Raw genomic sequence first — 20,472 nt, forward strand, 5'->3', positions numbered from 1 at the left:
AACCACTACCGTTGTTGGGGTTGATGTTGAAATTGAGGTTGGGGTTGGGGTAGGCCTTGGTGTTGACCTAAAATGAAAAACACCCCCTCATCCCCTAAACGGACAAGCCACACATCACCATCCGTGCTCTCCTCAACCTTCAAAAATCCCCCCCCCCCTCCCCAATTCTCCTTCCCGCACATCCCCTCAAAAACAATTCCCTCATTTCGAAAAAAAGTCGTACATCCTAGGATCATAAGTCGAGGGCTGGTCATAAATCAAGCCACTCCCAGACTCGTTCTTCTTCCCCAGCCAAGCGGGATTTTGTGCATTGGGCGGCGCTGCCTCGGATTTGATCGGTGGTTGAGGCAAATTGAAATTCGGTGCTGCTGCGTGTTTCGGTGGTAATTGTGGCGCCGGTCTTGAATAATCCTGCGAGCTGCCTCTAGAGACAAACGGTGGCTGCGAGAAACCATATCCCGGTTGTTGTTGTGGTGGTGGTAGTTGTTGCTGTTGTTGCTGCCCTGAATGCTGTGGCGATACTCCATACCCCAGAGGCACAGACGGGGCATTTGGATAATTCCTCGCTGGTGCTTGTGGGTTTGAGCCAATCTGCATCCTCCCCATTGAGCCACTCAACTGGTCGGCTCCACCGTTGACCAAACTCAAACAATGCTGATGGATGTTATTATACCACAGATTACCCTTTTTCAACCCGGCATGATACAGTTTCCAATTCTTGTAAAAATCGTCTATTCGCGCAATCAGCTCTTGTCGCATGACACCCTTGGAGCTAACATTTGCTTGGATTTTGCGCACTTGTGGATCAGCAAGCAATTTGCCCCATTCAATCTTCAAATCAGACAAGACCAATTTCTCCCTACTGATTAAATTGTCCAATTTATCAATAAAAGGCTGGAATTTTTGCAACTCAGCGGGGAAAATGACCGATTTGATCTCGTTATTCGACTTTTGCCGAGAGTTGAAAATCAAGATATCGGAAATATCATCGGCATGCACTTTTTTTTTCAAATTGTCAATCAACTCCTTCTTGTGGGACCTGATCGAGTTGAGATCACTTAAAAAGGTCTCAATAACTCCAACTTGCTTCTCCTGCGAGTCATCCATATCCAATAAGCTCACCTCATGAGAAGATGGAGCTTTGAATAGCGCTAGAACTTGCTCTGATGTCGGTCCCTTCAGCAAGGTCTGGTATAGATGTTTATCAATAAACGATGCCAACTTGCTATCGGAATTCGATGCTTCATAAAGCGCCTTTTTCAACTGAATAGCTTGGTCTTGGTTTTCATATTGATTGAGCTGAGCAATGAGGTTGTAAATGTTTTTCCTCAATGTGGCATTTTCACGCTCGAGCTGTTGGTCTTCTCCAAAACTGCGCGAAATCTCCAGCACTTTGGCACTCGTTTCCACAGGCACTTGCTCATCATCCGATTGCGCAAGGCTCTCCTTGATCACGTACAATGCTTTGGGGAGTTTCAAAGACTCGAGAAACGACACCGCTTCCTCGTTGGAAACCTCGTAGAAATCAATCTCATTCCTGAGCAATTGCGACTTCTCCTCCGAATAAAAACTTGACAACTCGTGGATATTGATCGGCACAACATTGCTCAAAAAATTACCGAAATCAGTTTCGTTGACCTCTTTCAACATGGCAATCTGGTTCAACGGGATGGCTTTCGCCACCTGCATGGGAGTGAGCAGCTCAATGTTGACATTGGCGCGGACCAAGTCGTGGTAAATCAAGTCATTGTCCTTGTTGAGGTCATTGAGCTTGATGCCAACGACATCCTTCTGGTACTTGTAATTGTCAACCAACTCATAGCTCTTGACATTGGGCTGAGCATTATCCAAGATCTCCTTTGATTGGTTCAAGTAGGAAATCGCCTCGCCGTATTTCTTAGTCGACTCCAAATGCAACGCATGGAAGTAAAAAGCCAACGACCTGTAATACTGAATCTTGAACTGGATAACGGAAACCCAATTAGGATCCAATCGAGCAGCAACAAACCGCAGCGGCTCGCCACCTTCAGCTCCTCCGCCTTCACCATCGTCGGGCCCTTCCAAGAAATCACCCTCGTAATCAATCTCATACATCGCACTCGGCCTCTCCCCCAGCCCAATCATATCAAAACACTCCTCAAACAACAAACTAGTCGCCTTGCACAACTTGGCAATCAAGGAATTCTTCAGCTGGTTCAAGTCATTCGTGACAACATTCAACGTAAACACCTCCTGCGCCTGAGCAAGCAGCAATTTCCCCAAAAACCTGATTGTAGACTGAGCCAAATCGTTGCTTGGCGCATGCAAAAAGTTCTCATTAACAAACTCGTATACCCCCGAGGCTTGCTGTAGCATAAGAATCAGCTCCTTAACCAGCCCACTGCCACTCTTGCCCGAGCTCTGAGACTCGTTGTATTTAGAACTGGCAAACTTGGTAAGCAACGCCGCCACGTTGAACAAGACATTGGCTTTTTCAAACGGCAAGGCATTCTGCTCATGCATCACGTCGGGCTCAAATGCATCGTACCAGACAAACTGCAACTTCTTGGACTTGTTCAATGCCGCAAACTGGATCTTCAAGTCCAAGATCTCGAGCTGGCTGTAGTACTTGTAGTAGAGGCGAAGCCCCGTGTTATCGGCATTGACGCCACGGGTGTCCTGTCGAAGTTTATCAAAGGCATTGATGTCGTTTTGGTAGGCCGAGGTGTTGCCGTAGATGGAGAGCAAGTAGTTGTTGAGTGGTTTGATCCAGTTGATCTCCTCTGTCTTTTTACTCGGTACCACCAACAAATGTGTCTTCATTGCGAATCGTGGTGGTGGTTGTGGTGGTCTTAATGGTGCTGGTGGGCGGAGGTAAAGCGAGGAAGATGAGGAAAGTGATTGCTCGACACAAAAGAGGTGGTGCCAATTTGCAATTCAAAAGTTTTGCAATTTCTACAAAACCTCCAAAAGGAGCCCTTTCATGTACACACCAAAGGCTCTTAGAGTCCACGGATTACAACCTGGTACTGCTACAATGGTTTTCAATGTGTCTCCATTTTCTCTACAATGTCTATAAGCAATAAAAAAAAAAGCAGCTATAAGAAAAAAAAGTCTCTAGTTGTCTCCTCGTGGCACCAATTGCTCCACCCACGAGGTGTTTTCCACATCAATTCTTCAAGACTCCGCCTTTGGCACACAAGGAGTAAAACATCGAGTTCGTATCCTTCAACAACTGCGCTGGCGTATCAAACTCTCGGACCTCGCCCTTTTCCAAAACCACCACGCGGTCACTATCCATGATAGTCTCCAATCGATGCGCAATAGTCACAATAGTCTTGTCCTTAAACTCGCTCCGGATGGTATTTTGAACGACTCGGTCCGTCTCAACGTCGATGCTAGCCGTCGCCTCGTCCAAAACCAACGTGGTGGACTCGTTCAACAAGGCCCGAGCAAGCGATAAGAGCTGGCGTTGGCCCGCGGACAAATTGGACCCGCCTTCGAAAACCATCGCGTCCAACCCGTGACATTGGCACTCGCTGCCATCGGGAGAGAAACTCGTGGTGGTCAACTGCTCAACGTGGGCTTTTAAATGCGCCAACTGCAAAACTTGCCATAACCTTGCGTCGTCATGCTTGCCGAGCGGATCCAAGTTCTCACGCACGGTACCCTCCACGGTGTTGGAATCCTGAGGGATGATATTCAAGTGGCTCCGCAAGTCAAAAAGACCAATGGCGTTGGTCTGGATGCCGTCGATTGCAACGCCACCGCTAGTTGCCTCGATGATTCGAAACAAGGCCATCGTCAACGTCGACTTGCCAGCTCCGGTTCTACCAACAACCCCGATTTTCTCCCCTGGTTTGATGTCCAAATTGATGTTTTTCAACACATAGTCAAAGTTGTCCCGGTACTTGGTGTAGTAGTTTTCAAACTTGATGGCCCCGTGACTGGGCCAGTGTGGCGGAGGCCTGTTGTCGACAACAATCTCCGCTGCCTCCGGCTTCAAATTGGCATACTCGATGACCCTCTCTAAGGAAACGCTTCGGGCTTCGATATCGGCCCACCCACGCACAATCATGTTCAAACCGCCCGTGATGCTCAAGGCGTTGATCAAAATGAACCCAGCCATACCGGCGCTGATCTGATGCTTCGTGCCAACAGTAGACAAGATGAACAACGCCGAGCTGTAAACAATCACAGCCGATATAGTCTGCAACCGCATCGACAACCACCGGCTGGCGCACAAGGTCGTATACTGGACCCTGATGAACGTATTTGTGATTCTGTTATTATCCTGTTTGAACTTATCTTCCTGGTCAAAGGCCTTGATGGTATCAACACCATTGATGGACTCCAGTAGATGCGAAAACAAAGGCGACCTACACGCAGACAACAATCTCTTCAACTCCCTAGCCGACGCAATGAAATAGACGCGGATCCGGTTGAATACGAGCACCAAAATCACCACCACGATGCCCATCATTGGTAAATTGTAAACCACTTCCCCCAACAACCCAACAGTTAACAACCCGAAATCAATCACAGCCAAGATCGACCAAATCAACTGCTGGTCTATAACGTTCATGTCGTCAGCAAACCGGTTCAAAATCCTGCCAAGTGGCGTAGTTTCGAAAAATTGCATTGGTGAACGCAACACGGCCTTGGCCATTTCATCGTGGAAATGCTTTGAACCACGCAAGATGCAATAGCACCACATGATCAACGCCGCAAAGAGCGTGCACGCGGCACCCGAGATCCCCACCGCGGCGTAAAGTGACAAGTAGTAGACAACTTGCGAGTTGCCATCGTGTTCCAAGTTGTGTTCCGACCAGTTCTTCAAGATGTAGTTGGCAGCAATGGTGCAAAACACGTTGCCGCCATAGATCAAAATGTAGAGCAAGATCATGGGGAAGTTGCAAGCTTTGAAATATTGGTAATAAACGTCAAATTTCACGGTCCCCTTGGCTCCTTTTTCCTGTTCCTGGACGGTTCTGAGCTCGGCAGGAGCTTTGACTGCGTTCAATGGAGGAGCAACTATCTCGGCTACCTTAACTTCTTCTTCTTCTTCTTCGGCGTGTTCTTCGACTTTGCGACTGTGCTCGTTGATGAGCTTGGCCAATTCAGAATTATCATGCTTGATCTGGTCCCAGCTTCCACGCTCAGCAATGGTGCCATTTTTAATCAAGTAAACCTCCTGCGAAAACTGCAACACATTGATGGCATTGGTAGCTAAAATCACAGTCTTGTCAGCTAACAATCCCGTCGCAGACGACAACACCTCATTAATGATGCTTTTGCCCACATGAGCATCGACAGCAGAAAGCACATCGTCCAATAGAATCACATCGGCTCGAGCATACACGGCTCGCGCCAACGAAATCCGCGCCTTTTGCCCGCCACTTAGCGAAATGCCCTTTTCGCCCACCACCGTTTGGTCGCCATCGGGCAAGATGTTGAGATCGGAAATCAACTGACACGCCTTGACCACTTTGTTGTAGTAGGTTTCATCGAGCTTGCATCCGAACAAGATGTTGGCCTTGACGGTGGCATTCTGGATCCATGGCTGCTGCGCGCAATAAGCAACGGTGCCATTGACATTCACCACCCCTGAAGTCTGCTGCAAATCTCCCAAGAGGGCCTTGAGAAGTGCTGATTTGCCAGAGCCGACTTTACCCACAATGCACGTGAGCTGGCCTTGCCTAGCGGTGAAATTTATATTTTGCAACGCCACGGCGTCTTTGCTCCAGTTGAAAGTAGCATCACTGGTGGAAACACTAATCTCGTCCTTGCCTTTCACATTTTTGGTTTTAACCACACGCGAGTCGCAATCGGGCAAGTTGAAAAACTCATACAACCTGTTGAACGAAACGCGTGCCTCGAGGATGGCGACAATGGCATCGGGCAATTGACTGATTGGATCAGTAAGTAGATCAAACAAAGACAATGCCGGGAAGATCACCGCGGGCACCAATACTAAATGGGTAAGCTTGACAAACGCAATCAAACAGGTAACGCTGATGGCGAAAGGGATGGTGTTCCACAAGAACATCGAGATGGCATTGTAGATGCCGACTTTTCTCGCCATGGAGAGCTCGCTCTCGTTGCGAATCTTGAACAACCTCGCAAGCATCGGCTGTTCCCAAGCGTACAATTTGATGCTCTTGATCGACTGCAAAATCTCCGACGTCAATTTCAACCGCTCGTCTCGAATCTTCATGTTGCGCTTGATAAGCGACGAGATCGATGCGCTCACTGTGCTAGTCAAGGGAACCATCACCAACGCAGTTAGGAACCCAAAGAACGCTGCCACCCCCAAGAGCCGGTATATCGCCACCAACGCAATCGTGATGCGGATGGGGAAATTCAACGCAAACGAATATTGGGCCACAAGGGCAATCTTGTTGACATCAACGGCCAAATTGTTGATGATCTCCCCGGTGTTCTTGAACTTGCGAGATTCAGAAGAAAGCAGAAGCGCTTTTTGATAGACAAATGTGCCCAAGGAGGAATAAGTCTGGGTGCGGATCTTGAAATGCAAGGCTGCAAACCGATTAAGTGATGTGAATTTCCCCACGGCACAAGCAAAGATGCCTGTGGCGATTGAGAACCCAACAACCACGGGTCTGGTATTCAGCTCGCCCGTGTATAGAAGCAACTGTTGTAGCAAGAACGCCTGAGTCAAGTTGCAAACCACCGCCAACAAGTCCAAAATCAACATGGCGACAAATTGTCGCCGGTGAATCAGCAAATATATCCCCAACAAACTGGTCTTTTTCTTGTTACTGTTGGTTTCCGCCGCCTCGGTCCATCTCTGCTTCAACTCGCCAAACGTGTACTGACACTGCTGGTCAACATGCAACGGCGGAGTTTCGTCCACGTCAATCCTTTGCGTCTCGTAGATTTTCGAAATGGTGGCATCGAGCCAGAAAAATGTCAACTCCGACCAAAAATTATGCACGGTTGCCACATGCCAGCCGTTCAAGTCGTAGTGCTGCTTCAACTCCCGCGAAGGTCGATAGAACCACGACTCAAGGGTGAAAATAAGCAAGGAACTCACAAAGAGGCATACTTCTACCGTCAAAGTCATGGCATTACTATACATCTCTTTCTGCCACATGATCACCCCCGTGAACACGCTCTTGTAGAGCCAGTAAAGCGAAGTCGACGCTGAGCACACAACCAGACGCGTGGGTTCGACAACCTGAAACGGCAAGACGACCAACACAAGCAAGGCGAAATCGGCATTGGTGGCGCGCTCCCCAATCGATAGCACCACAAGCAACATGTGTATCGTGATCAAGTACAACTTGATGATTTGCAAAATGCCCACGCTCTGCAACTTGAAGGGACTGCCAAACGCATACTTGATTTTGAACGGCCCGTAGTGGTTTGAAAACACCAGCGACGCGAATTGGTAAATAGCGAAAATGGCAAACACAGCAGACGCAATTAGCGAACACGCTTGGAAAAAGCATAGACTGATGGCATTTGAGTCTGGACTCACGAGCGGGCTGCGTAGCGAGTCTAGAAACGGGCAATCACCCAGCAACAGCAATCCCTTCATCTGGTGAACCATATCGTTGACTCGACAAAAAAAAAAGAAGCAAACACTGAGATGATCTTGACCTGGAGAAAAAGAACGAAAAACAAAGGTAAAAAAGAAGGGTAGTTTTTTCAACTGGTGAGAATTTCGTGAGTCACAGTTTTCAGCAAGATCTGTCCGATGCAACTGCAACAAGGAGCAAGTGGGGGGGCTTAACTTCCTACTGGTTGGTTCCCCGTGGCATGCTGTTATCAGGAAGAAGAACAAACGGCACGAAAAGAAAGTTTAGTAGCGGGTGCATCTACTATGTCACCGGATGCTACCATATGGAGCTCCCCTCTATTCAACCAACCAACCAACCAACCAAGAACCCAGGGCAAGGTCCAAGGTCCAGGGTCCAAGGTCAAGTTCAAGTTAAGGGCAAGGTCAAGGCCCAGGTCAAAGCCCAGGTCAAGACGCAAGTCAAGGACAAGGCCAGCTTCGGATTTATTTTCAGAAAAGATGCATTATTATTTTTGACATTACTCAGCTTATATACTCAAAAGTATTATTATCTAACCTCTTCAAGTACTCCTTTTCAATCAACACGTCAATCACTCGTTTAACATCAAGAATCTTGGCTTTGAATCGAGACGAGGTTTGCGGCAAGACTTCGTTGATCAAATCGTTGTTCTTCATTTGCTTCCTCAGTTTCATAATCCTAACAATACAAGCTTGCAAATAGGTTTTTCTAGCCTCGTCGATTTCCTTACTGGCCTCGTCTTCTTCTTGCTTCGTTTCATTCGTTTTAATGGCACTTATGAAATTGACTTTTAATTTTTTCGACTTGTATTCGTCCACCAACGTGAAAACAGTCTCATCGTTAATTTCCTCTGTCGACTGATCCATTAACTTGTACTTGGTAAAGGGAGCCAAGTGGGCTTCAAACGTTTCCTTCTTGGTGCCCACCTTCTCATGCAACTCCTTGAATGTATAACTATTTTTGGCGTTGAACGCCACGAGGATCATTAGCTGGACATTGGAAACGGTGAATGAAAATGGCGGTTTGCCCTTTCTCGACAAGTTTGCCTTCAATTCGGCTCGTCCATGGTTCCAAAGCCACTGCAATTGTCGGCCATTATGTTGCTCGGAGTAAACCTCCTGCAAGTGGGCAAACGGGGCTGCCAACTCGGGCGCCACTTTCAAGTCGTACTCGGCAACGTGGCGGAAGGGCCACATGCTCTGGGCAAGAATCAAGGGATTGAAATCCTTAATGACGGCGTTATTTTCCCCATTCAGTCTCTCCTTGACCTTGAGCTTCAAATCCTCGGAAGCCTTCATATCGGAAAACATCTTGGTCATCTTTGAAGTGAACTCGATCGAGTTCTCCTCTTGCAACCTATGCAACACACTTTCTTCCAACTCGTCCGATTTGCAAGTGCCATTGATCAACCTCTTGGCCAATGATCGCCTATAGTGCTCTTCAAACGTGTCCTTGTCATTGAGAAACTTGAACACAATCATCAAGTTGTCTGCATTCATATCAACAATGTCTGCATCCTTGGCACTATTCTTGAGAAAGCCATCGGCATATTTCGCTAGCAACTCGGGCGTCTTGCTCTGAGCTCGAGGTCTAGGCACAGCAATGACGTTATTGTTGACGAAATGACGACACGCATTATCCAAGGACCTAATGAACTTGGTGTCTTTATTGAACGCCTCAATGACAACCTCATTAAACTGGTTGTAAATGGCAATAAGCGTATTGACATAAACTTTGGGCTCGATTCCGGACCCGGGCTTGCGCTTGCCCTCTTTAATCTCGGCCTCGTTTTGGTTTTTAATCTCTTCTAATGCAATGTTGGCCTCCTTTTTGATATATTCTTCCAATGCAGAAGCCATGGGGTCAAGAGTCTTTGGCACTCGCGAAAGAAGCTTGTACATTCGCTGGATGTGCTCGATTTGCTTTTGCTCTAGTAAAATGATAAACTGGCCATACATCTCCTGGGCATGGTTCTCAATCATGGCCTGGTTGAGAATATCAACAAACTGCTTCTTGGAGTGGTCTTCAAGGTAAGTGTTGGACCGTGATATCTCTTCAGTTAATCTCGTCTCGCATTTCTTCATGTAGTCCACCACGTTATGATGAGCCAAGTACTGCGAGCTCTCTTTCAAATAATACCGCAACGTTGCTTCCAAAAACGGTTTTTCAAATGCATTGACATAGATGATCAAATTGGGTTTTTTCAAGTCCTGGATATCGATACTTAAAAACACCAACGACTTGATCGCGGTGGAGATGAGATTGGTGTCGACAATCAAATGGTTCCTCTGTTTTTCAATCAACTCCAACACTTGGTCAATCAAGACATCGGCATTCAACTGGAACATCTCGTGCTTCCACTTGATCAACGACAAGGTATTCACGTCGAAAATGTCCTTTCGTCCATCGGATCGCTCCTTCTGCACCCAGTACCTATTCATGTAATCAAACACGTTGTTCATGTAGACGGCGCCAATGGTGAACCTGGTCCACTTCCTCACGTAAAACTCCAAAAACGTCTCGGTGGGGTTTTTCTTCAAATTGCGGATAAACTGGACTAGATAAGTTTCCAACTTGCTATAAATCTCGGCACCAGCTAACGAATACGAGTTGTTTTCAGTGTTGGCCGCCAACGACGCTGGGTTCGAGCCGCGTCTCGACTTGTTGACGCAGTAGTTGTACACTGCCGTGTAGCAGTTCATGTACATCGTCGACGTGACCCCTTGCTCATTCTGCGCTCCAAGGATGAATTCCAACCCCGGTTGAATAAAAGTCCAAGTGGCATTGAGATCGGTGAATGCGGGCAACGTCGAAGCCATGGTCGGTTATCGGTAAACACGGTATATATCTGTACACTCTAAGCAACCTGGCCAGAAGTAGGAACTACAAAAAAGATAGGAGGCTTTTTCCGATTGACAATGGCTGGTACCCAAGATATATGAAATGAATCTTAGAGCAGGTCCTTCCTCTCTCTTTTTTTTTTGATTTTTTATTTTTTTATCTACGAGGTTGATCTTTCCATGGGGCTCTCGCGGCCTCTCCGTCTAGCGCAAGCCATGAAGGAAGCAAGAAAGGAACCAACTTGGGGCTGTAAGGTCCTTGGCTGCGAAATAAAGACACTGGGTAACGAGACGAGGCGATCTACAGACTTGGTGCTAAGAGGTAAAATTGGAAAATTATCTATTTTGGAGCATTGACTCTATCAATCACTCGGAGCAAGCTTATCGTAAAAGTCAAGACCCATGTAACCAAGACAACAAAGAGAAACGAGGCCAACGCCCGCTGTCGAACGCAGATGGACGAGATAACCGGAAACAACTTCAACAGGTTCAAGATGTCCGGGTTGCGGTATATCTCGCACACCCATTCGTCGTCAAACATGGTGTTGAACGCCAAGGACAAGTTCGCCGAGGAGAAGATGATGAACAACAAGTCCAACAACACGAGCCCCAACTTGCTCATTGGTTCCCTGAGCCCCAAGGGTTTCCCAGTGTATTCGTCCCACGCGATGTACATCACGTAGACCAAGGCGCACGTTTGCACCACTATCGCCATGATGGTGCTCGCTTGCTGCTGCACGGGGCGGCCGTTGTACTCGTGGTTGCTAAAGACAAAGATGCTGCAAGCTAAAGCCAAGGCCACGGCGCAGAAGATGAGGGTGAAGATCCGCAAGATGAGCGGCACCAAGGGGTCAAACATGAATATCTTCTTGATTCGCTGCTTGAGCTGGGTCCGCGAGCTGCTCTGCATCCAGTACGTCGCCGAGGTCTTTGGCTTGTCGTCATCGGGGTCCTTGGACCGGAAAAAGCTGAATAAACCGGGCACTTTCGTGGCGTCCGAGTCGCTCGAGTAGCCAAACTCCTTGCGTAGTCTTTCTTCTCCGCCCCAGGGGGAGTTCCAGTCGTATTTATCCAAATGGTCCGTCCCTCGACTGATCTTGTACTTTGGGTAAGTCATTGGCGTCGAGATCGATTCTTTGAATTGGTACCATGAGCCTCCAATGCTTCGAATATAGGGGTCATCTGTGATGCCCGAGTAGCGATAGACATCCTGTAGTTGCTGTTGTTGTTGTAGTTCTTCCGGGGAGAGCGTGGCCTTTTGGTGGGTTTCGTACTTCGATATACTGTCTAGCACATAGGACGGAATGACATTTGGTTTATGCAGATAGGATTTCACCGGGTAGTTTTGGAACGGATTCTCCGGTATCGCTGCGAGGTGCAGGGGTTCTTGGCGTACACCGGGCATCCAGGTAGTTTCTCTTGGATATCTTGATGCTAAAGCGACTTATGCTAAAGTACTGGGTATGTACTGAGGATTGAGTTGTATCCGGGTTGAGCTAGGACGAGGGTGGTTGTGGTAATCGTGGTTGGAGTTTGTTATTGTTATGTTTGCTCTGTTCCAAATTGCGCAATTTTTATGTGGTGGGTTTTCTCGAGGCAGTACACCGAATTTGGCATCAAGTGAAAACCTCCAGCCTGCCCATCTTGGGAAAGTTTTTGAAATCCTTGACAACATCGGAGGCAAACCTCGTCTTATCGTCCCCCAAGATTGACATTATCTACATCTACACATCGCGCGGTATCTGTTGTCGTTTGAGTTGCACATATCTCAATTTTTTTTTTTGGGAAAAGTTTTTGGACAATCTATTTGCAGATTTTGGGGCCAAACGATCAAGCAACTAGACCTGCGCCAGATTCACCTCAGCTGTAGGGGGGATATTACCACGGCCACTCCGACTTGCACTAACAACGTCAGCCTGACTTGCCTGAGTTTGGACGTAGCATCTTCTAAAAGAAACCAACCTAATCTTCTCTTTAATGCCAACCCCTCGCCAGAATCAGTTTCAATTTCCGATTCAGGAAAGCACTTTCCAGAGCACAAGCTCCTCGCTCTTTCTTCAAACGTTTGAAAAATGAACAGTTTTAGAACTGCTCAACTTCCATAAGTATTCGACGTGAGTCAACCTCTTCAAAAACTCAAAATTGGTTTATATGGTGCTCCATTAGTGCCCAGGTTTAAGGAGGGAAAAGAAAAGCCCCTTAACGTGTGAGACATCGATGGAACTCGAACACTACATGCTCCAGTTGTTGCGTGACTCCATTACACTTCAGTAGCAGAACCCAGTTCGATGGGGGATGGTCATGAGATGAAAGAGGGTGCTTTCTAACGGACCCAACTAGAGCGATGTCAATTGGTGGTGTGTTTGGGTCCTTACTTGCTATGAATGAAGCTGCGTTCAGGGCGTGGGACCATGCAGTTGTAATTTTCTTCCTATATATCCTTCCCTGATGGAGCACCTGGCGTCCATGGCCATGCAAGATGCATGAACCGGGAAGGCAGTGGCTTCATGGAGCGGCTGATTTCGCATGAGATCTCTAGGCCCGAGTCGACCCAGCTTCAAAACAGGGTTTGGCATAGAATAACTCCAAAACAGAATCGTCAACCGTTCAAGCGTCCCATACAAAGTTGATTCATCGTTAAGCCCTCTTTGCTATGATGCCCTGTTCAAGCCTAGCTGGTTGTATTGTAAATGCTGGACAATGACACACCAACAGTCCAGTGTTACGGCAAAAAGTTTTCCACCAGCCTCGATTCGACACGCAAGCACGAAACTGTTCTCTAGCTCGAAACAGCTCTTTGAATAAAGAGACAACGGCCCAAGTTGGCCATACAAAGTCTACTCAGAATAGCAACACCTCTCCAACGGGACCTTTTTTGACTGTAGATGATGTGTTTTGCTGTTTGGGTTACATTGGTGAGATTTGAATAACCTACTAGGGGATTGCTGCCTCCTATTCTCTCTCCAGCCACCAACAGCCACTACCCACTACACACTACACACTACAGTGAGCTTTTCACGGTAAACACCTCCGCTTCCTCCATCATTCACCCAAATGGCAGTTCCATCCAATCAACCATCTCATCCAGCGGCCATCTGAGGCCAGGCCCGACTCAATAATAATGCTTCATCTTTTCCTCACGCCGATGGGGCAACGCTGGCGGGAGGAAAAAAAATCTGGCGAGAGAATTGCGTGGCTGCAAGGGGGGTGGGGGGAGTTTTGTGTCTTGGAAATATTCGCCATCTTGTTCCAGCAGCAAAAAGGTGGATAGCAATTGAGACGGATTTCTCCAGGTTCCCACCACGATGCTTTTATAAACTGCCCCTCCCCCCCCCCCTCCTCTGAGACTCTGCTGTCGCTCTCAAAATACATAAAAGAATGAATGTTATCACGGGAGGAAGGACGAGCTTTTCGGTTGTTCTTCGATTCCCCGCGGTTTCCCAAGTGAAACGATTTCAACACCACCAGCAAGGCTCGGGCTCAAGTCACATCCTCGATAAGAATGCAATCTACGTGCTTTCGTTGCCGTTGACCACCAAGGAGTCGTTCATCTACTGCAACCACAGACCGGCGTTGCTTTCAGCAACGCAGGCGCTGAAGCTACCCTGGCTCACCAAGATCGAGGCGAAGCTAGTTGGCGTGGCCACGCGGATATGGACCAAGATGGCTGACTCCAAACTGAGCATCAACGTCAAGATTGTCTCACTAGTCAAGCAATTGCTCGCCAAGATCCCCTACCAGGAATCGTGTCTCCAATCCTTCCCCAGTAAGAGTGCCATGATCAGAGAAGTAAACGAAGAAAGCTTACACTTGGTCCACTTGAACAAGGATGATTCTCCCGTCATAGTTCAGTCTGAAGTTGAGAATTTGCAAATACCGCTGAACCAGTTGAGCCCCATCCCGTTGTACCACCCAAGTTTCCAGGACCCCAGCACGATCATCCGACAGCTCCACCATTTCAGAGACCACAGCTTGCACTACCACCGAAAGCAGGCCATTCTATGCGCCGTGGGGATCCCCTTGACGTTTCCCTTGGTGTTGATCCCCATCGTCCCCAACGTGCCGGGTTTCTACCTCGCTTACAGGGTCTATTGCCACATCAAGGCCTTGATGGGAGTCAGGAACTTGGACTATTTATTAGAAACTCCAACTAAGAAAGACGAAGAAGCTACAGTGGCAGACACAACCCACGTGAGTTTCAAGCTGTTGCTGGAGATTGCAAAGATCTATGACCAATTCGCGCCCAAGGACGCCATGGCTGAGCTCAAGCGGGATGACGACGAATCCATGGTGATTACCCTGGAGGTGATTGACGAATTGGCTGATAGATTAAACCTTGACTCGCATGTCAAGGAAGCATTGACGAAAGCGTTGCATCTGGAAACCGCTAGGTTGAAAAGGGAGATCAAGGTGGCCGACCAAGTAGAGTAAATAGCCTTTCTTGTGAATAGTACCGAGCTAGACTATACCAAAACTATCCCCATTCCTTTACGCCAATCACTCGGCATTTGTCTAATCACGTGCATACCACGTGCATATCCCCATTTCGAGGGCTTTCCCGAATGTGGAAAGTCGTGCGCTTTCCCCCCGCAGCTAACTCGCTCCAATGCAACTTTCCTCCCCTGAGACTCTCCCTCACTGTCTGTCTCCTAACTGTCGCAGTCTCGCCATTCATAAAAAAATTATTCACCACATTCCCATCTCTTTTCACACCTCTTCTTCTTCTTTTTCTTCTTCTTTTCCTCTTCTCACCACATCAATTCAGTTATTTCAAAATGAGAGATAAGTGGAGAAAAAAGAGAGTTAGAAGATTGAAAAGGAAGAGACGGAAGGTTAGAGCTAGATCAAAGTAAATGGACACCCCAAATCTGAACTGAACAAAGAGGAACTAAACAAGGAAAAGCACTTGAAACATGAGTCCTGGAATTCAAATTGGTGAAACACTGTACAACTGAAGCTACGAATGAGGTAATTGAATAAAAGAAACATTCACTTTTCATCATTGGATTTTCATTTATGGGTTTTCTGTTGCTGATTTTTGCTTTTTTTTTTTTGAACGGTTTGAATGAATAAAATTTGGTCTATCTCGCTATAAAACATAAGTTTATACTTTGAAAGTAATGTACGTCCATGATTAAAACTTTTTTTTTACTCGATGTAGCCAGACTCGCCTTCGTTGATTCATTCCCGTATTGGTTGGTTCCTTTTTTTTATTTTTTTTTGACTGCAAAATATCAAATATACGGACTCTTTTTTTTGCAGTCATGAAAACTCCAAAAACTCCCAAGATGCATCCAAAAAAACATCCGGCTGCAAACATGACGCTAGCTAAAGCATTTGGCAAAGAGTTTCAAAAAATATGATGACCAGTTCAAATGGGATCCCGCTCGCACCACTAACACTCCCAACACCACGCCAGATATCACAACCGCGCATCAACTCGCCGGCACGCCTCAACCACCTCCACCATCAACTCCACATCACCAACCATTACAAATTCCTCCAGACGCAAGCTAAGCCCGCGACAATCCAGGTTTTACCAAAGACCACACCCACAACCACCACATCAAGCTTCGAGATCCCCACGCAGTCGGAACCAGTCACGTCGCCCATCACTTGCTCGTCGCCATGGTCCGATCAGAACTTGTCCTTCTCACCGCATGAACCACCCTATATCCCAGATTCACCGCCTCCGCCACAACCACATCCCCCCATCCATAACTACACCCACCATGCTCACCATGCCCAAAACCAAAACCAGAATCAGCATCTACAGCCATCGAGGTTGCGCTATGCTAGAACGAGCGACGTCTTCACTGACTACGTCGAACACCGCTACGCGCGCTTCCGCCCCGCGCAATCGCAGCACAACAACGAGATGGTAATGGCGAACCAGCACCCGTTCCAAGCAGAGGAGTACGGGGCTCGACAACGCACGATATACGAGAGCATCGCGTCCTGGTTCGCCAACCTCGCAAAACCGCCCCAGCGCGACATCGAAATGGGCCACGCCCAAGCACCCCAAACTGATGATGAGGAAGGGGAGGAGGAGAAGAGCCCGCTGTGCGCTGCAACGTTCACTCACCGCGACATCAATGGCTCCAACCCCGGTTCAGGGACGGGGTCACCGGCTGTTGAACCGGTGTATACGCCCCGCGGCATCCCTATCAATGAGTACCCTTTGAACTTCCATAAGCTGCTGCAAGCGATGGACAACATGGGCGAAGAAAATGAGCGCCGCACCGCGATTGTCAACTCCTTCGATGAAGAAGTGCGCGATTTGGTTGACGGCACCGATAATTTCCTCACGAGTTGCATCGATGGCATTTGGGTGTTTGCGAGTGGGGTCTATTCCACTTGCATCGATCCGTTTAATGAATGAGTAAATATAATCGTTCTCTTTTTTTTTTTTACGCTTTTTTTTCTTTTTTGTTTCTACTTATCTAAAAAAAACTAAACCTTGGTGGTTTGTGGTGGTCTGTGGTGGTGCTACTCTGAGGCTTGGGCAAATTTCTCGGAAATGTCGCTGAGTAAAGTACCAAACTCTTTTTCCCCTTCCTTTTCACCTCTAGAAGGCTCAAAGAACTTGGCCGATGAAACGGCATGCTTCACGTCGCTAGTAGCTTCGCTCAATTTCGACCATTGCGAGCCATTGGCAACGGCCTTTTGCGCTTCGTCGTAATACGAGATGAATGCCCTCATCATGTCAAACGTCTTCCAGATTGGACAGAACGCATCGTACGTGGAATACCCATTCTGTTGCAAAAAGTCTTCCTTAATCAAAGTGGCAACGTCCAAGGTGATCTTGTCGGAATCACTCAAGGCCGACTTACCAACCAACTGCACAACTTGCTCCAACTCCTCGGCATTCGACAAGATCTCCTTAATCTTGTTTCTCAAAGCGGGGAACTCGGGGTAATTGGCATCATAGTACTTATCCAACACGTTGGTGTATTTGGAATATGAAACGGAAGTGTTGATCGAAGGGAAATGCTTTCTTTGAGCCAACTTCTTATCCAAACCCCAGAAAACTTGCGTGATACCCAACGTGGCCGTAGTGACAGGGTCGGAGAAATCACCACCTGCAGGCGACACAGCAGCAACAACAGACACAGATCCAACTCTGTCTGGCGATCCCAACGCCGTGGCTTTACCAGCTCTCTCGTAGAACGAGGCCAATTTGGCACCCAAGTAAGCAGGGAAACCTTGATCGGCAGGCATTTCACCCAAACGACCCGAGATTTCTCTCAAGGCCTCGGCCCAACGCGATGATGAATCAGCAATCATCGAAACATTCTTACCTTGATCTCTGAAATATTCAGCTAATGTAATACCAGTATAAATAGAAGCTTCTCTGGCAGCGACAGGCATGTTGGAGGTGTTCGCCACCAACGTGGTACGCTTCATAATTGGCTCTTTTCTTCCGTCAATCTCGGTGAACAATTCGGGGAACTCCATCAACACCTCGGCCATTTCATTTCCACGCTCACCGCAATTGTGCACCAAGGCGCAATTGGAAAGTAAGAACATGTGGTCGGAAGAGGCAGCAAGGGTGATTCCGTAGTAGTCTTGCATTTCGCGCTCAACCAAGTCGAAATGGAATGGGACTGGACTTCTCTCAAAGGCAGCATCTGAGGAGCAATCGTTTGCTTCTGCAAGTGAACAGTTACGAAGGACACCTGCGAGAGCAGCACCGCTCAAGGACAAGCGATAAACAAGTTGGTGCTGGTCCTCGCCTACTTTGGCGTCTTCAGCGCTGATGGACACTTGGATACCCAAAGAACGGGCTACTTTAAGGGCACCGTAGCAAACCGATTTATAAATAGTGGCAATAGTAGCACTTGTGGGCAAGTCCAGATTCTTCTCCACAAGACCACGTGAGTCAATCAAACCAGCCAAAAGAGACTCTCTCACGGCAATGTCTTCTACTGCGAAAAAAGTCTCAGGAATGCATTTTTCATTTGAGTGCTCTGTCTCTCTTTGCATTCCAAAGTGTTGAATGGCATCGCAAAGGACATTGCTCGAGTTGTTGCCGGCGCCAACAAATGTCACTGTCAAATCACCTTGTTGGTCGCATGACCCAGCAGATGACCAGTGTTCGCAAGTAATGTCTGACGCTCTTGAGTGCACCTCATCGTCGAAAAGATCGCAACGGTCACTTTCGTTGTCACCCTCGCTCTCACTTTCCAAGTCTGCATCAACTGTTTCCTCTTTGGCAGCTGCAACGCGCTCGAGAAAGTGTGTCTCGAAATCGGCAACGCCTGCTGAGTGGTTGTTTCCACTGTATTTTTGGTGGTTTCCTCCTCCAACAGTTGAGGACAACCTAAGTGAAGCAGCGTCGCGAGAGACCCTTTCAGCCAACACAGCAGACTCGGTTGCATTAAACAAAAGCAAAGCGCTTTCCGAAGAACTGTTTCCAGCCCACAACCCCATCAAATAAGCAGCAGTTGGGGCAACTTCCTTGCTGTGGCCCTTTGACTCCAACCACTTGGCAAGTGCACCCGATTCCAACAAGACGGGGTTAATCAACTGGGTGCTGTGCGACTTGACACTGGCTTCAACCTTGGCATAGTCTCTTGCCTCTATGACCCAATCAATCCAAGCGGCATGGTCAAGTTGCTCGGCAAACTGGGCAGCTTTTGCCTCAGCCTCAACTTTGCCACCGTGGACATGGTAGCCAAAGACCTTTGACTTGACCCTAACCATGTCAATGCCCAGGTTCTTACTTGATTTTTTTTCCAATACAAAGTAAGTGACAGCAGCGTACAAGTTGCCTCCATTCTTACGAGTAGTCATGTCAACGTTTTGCTTGGTGCGTAAAACAAGCTTGTGGTCAGCAGACACGGTGAAATCCATCAACCCGTGCGTTTCAGACTTTCCACTAACCTGTTTCACATCGTACATGGTGTCATGCCCTCTGGGCAAACCCACCACTGCTCTAGGCAATCCATCTTTACCCATGACATTCTCGCCCACTTGAATCTCCTCAATCGACTTGTCCTGGCCATCGGCCATCATAACCTGGGTGCCTTTAGCAAAACAGCCAACGTAAATAATCACATCCGAGTTGGAATACTTGGACAAAGATTGTGAGATAACCGTTTTCCCACATCCAAAAGCACCTGGAATGCATGTGGTACCACCTTGAACACAGGGAAACAAGGAATCCAAGACTCTCTGGCCCGTCAACAATGGGTAGTCGGCCGTCAATTTTTCAGCCACGGGCCTTGGCACTCTAACGGGCCAAGTATGCATCATGGAGTATTTATGTTTTTTGCCCTCAAATTCGACTTCCAACACCGTGTCTTCAACAGTATAAGAGCCAGCCTCGGCAATGGAAGTGATGGTACCTCGAGCTCTAGGAGGCAACAAGATCTTGTGGTCGTCCAACAACGAGTTTTCAAACACCGAGCCAAAGATGTCACCACCGGTGATGTGGTCGCCAACTTTCAATTGGCCCGGTTTAAAGTCGTATTGGACGGTCTTGGACAACGCGGGGACATCGATACCTCTAGGGATGTAAATCGAGTTTGTCGCGTCTTTGATTTCCTTCAACGGTCTTTGAATACCGTCGTAAATGGTGTTTAACAAGCCTGGGCCCAACTCGGCACTCAAGGGGGCTCCAGTTCTCAACACGGGGTCACCAACGGTGACCCCGGCGGTTTCCTCGTAGACTTGGATTGTGGCTTTGTCGCCGTTGATTCTGATGACTTCGCCGACCAAGTTGTCGTGGCCAACCTTGACCAACTCGTACATGGCACATCCAATCATGTTTTCGGCAACAACAACGGGACCCGAGACCGAGTAAATTGAGCCATATTGGCCTTCTTTTGCATCGTCAATGCTAAGACGCTGCATTTGCTTTTTAGCATTTTCCATTACACCAGCCTTGCCTGAGAGTTAGTACTTCTCTAAAGTGCCAATGGCCATCTGGCAAATTGGCAATCGCCTAACTCCGCCCGTGCAACAGATTTTCCCCCTTCAATTAAACGGGAGTCCCTCCTTCAAAAAAAAAAAATAAAGGCGCAGGAAGACTCGAATAAGGTCAAAGACATACCATCTTGAGAGATTGATGAGTCGTGCTGGGT

At 47.8% G+C, this 20,472-nt stretch overlaps 7 protein-coding genes across 7 annotated transcripts; 2 read left to right on the forward strand and 5 right to left on the reverse strand. All coding sequences in view use genetic code 12, as the record gives it.

Annotated features, from left to right (window-relative positions):
* Positions 1 to 201: 201 nt before the first annotated feature.
* LODBEIA_P22010 (uncharacterized protein) lies at positions 202 to 2,802 on the reverse strand (the record flags this gene model as incomplete). Its single annotated transcript, XM_066972175.1, has 1 exon — positions 202 to 2,802. One exon carries the CDS (start codon positions 2,800 to 2,802, stop codon positions 202 to 204), a length of 2,601 nt encoding a protein of 866 aa, XP_066829139.1.
* Positions 2,803 to 3,148: 346 nt separating this feature from the next.
* LODBEIA_P22020 (uncharacterized protein) lies at positions 3,149 to 7,543 on the reverse strand (the record flags this gene model as incomplete). The annotated part of the gene is made up of 1 exon (XM_066972176.1): positions 3,149 to 7,543. One exon carries the CDS (start codon positions 7,541 to 7,543, stop codon positions 3,149 to 3,151), a length of 4,395 nt encoding a protein of 1,464 aa, XP_066829140.1.
* A 504-nt stretch (positions 7,544 to 8,047) lies between these two features.
* On the reverse strand, positions 8,048 to 10,363 carry LODBEIA_P22030 (uncharacterized protein; the record flags this gene model as incomplete). The annotated part of the gene is made up of 1 exon (XM_066972177.1): positions 8,048 to 10,363. One exon carries the CDS (start codon positions 10,361 to 10,363, stop codon positions 8,048 to 8,050), a length of 2,316 nt encoding a protein of 771 aa, XP_066829141.1.
* A 361-nt stretch (positions 10,364 to 10,724) lies between these two features.
* On the reverse strand, positions 10,725 to 11,789 carry LODBEIA_P22040 (uncharacterized protein; the record flags this gene model as incomplete). The annotated part of the gene is made up of 1 exon (XM_066972178.1): positions 10,725 to 11,789. One exon carries the CDS (start codon positions 11,787 to 11,789, stop codon positions 10,725 to 10,727), a length of 1,065 nt encoding a protein of 354 aa, XP_066829142.1.
* A 1,973-nt stretch (positions 11,790 to 13,762) lies between these two features.
* Positions 13,763 to 14,815, forward strand: LODBEIA_P22050 (uncharacterized protein; the record flags this gene model as incomplete). Its single annotated transcript, XM_066972179.1, has 1 exon — positions 13,763 to 14,815. The coding sequence occupies one exon, from the start codon at positions 13,763 to 13,765 to the stop codon at positions 14,813 to 14,815; it is 1,053 nt and encodes a 350-aa protein (XP_066829143.1).
* A 928-nt stretch (positions 14,816 to 15,743) lies between these two features.
* On the forward strand, positions 15,744 to 16,766 carry LODBEIA_P22060 (uncharacterized protein; the record flags this gene model as incomplete). The annotated part of the gene is made up of 1 exon (XM_066972180.1): positions 15,744 to 16,766. The coding sequence occupies one exon, from the start codon at positions 15,744 to 15,746 to the stop codon at positions 16,764 to 16,766; it is 1,023 nt and encodes a 340-aa protein (XP_066829144.1).
* Positions 16,767 to 16,873: 107 nt separating this feature from the next.
* Positions 16,874 to 20,444, reverse strand: LODBEIA_P22070 (uncharacterized protein; the record flags this gene model as incomplete). The annotated part of the gene is made up of 2 exons (XM_066972181.1): positions 16,874 to 20,272; positions 20,442 to 20,444. The coding sequence occupies 2 exons, from the start codon at positions 20,442 to 20,444 to the stop codon at positions 16,874 to 16,876; spliced, it is 3,402 nt and encodes a 1,133-aa protein (XP_066829145.1).
* Positions 20,445 to 20,472: the final 28 nt, after the last annotated feature.

This window comes from Lodderomyces beijingensis, assembly GCF_963989305.1.
Source record: "Lodderomyces beijingensis strain CBS 14171 genome assembly, chromosome: 3".
Lineage (NCBI taxonomy): Eukaryota > Fungi > Ascomycota > Pichiomycetes > Serinales > Debaryomycetaceae > Lodderomyces > Lodderomyces beijingensis.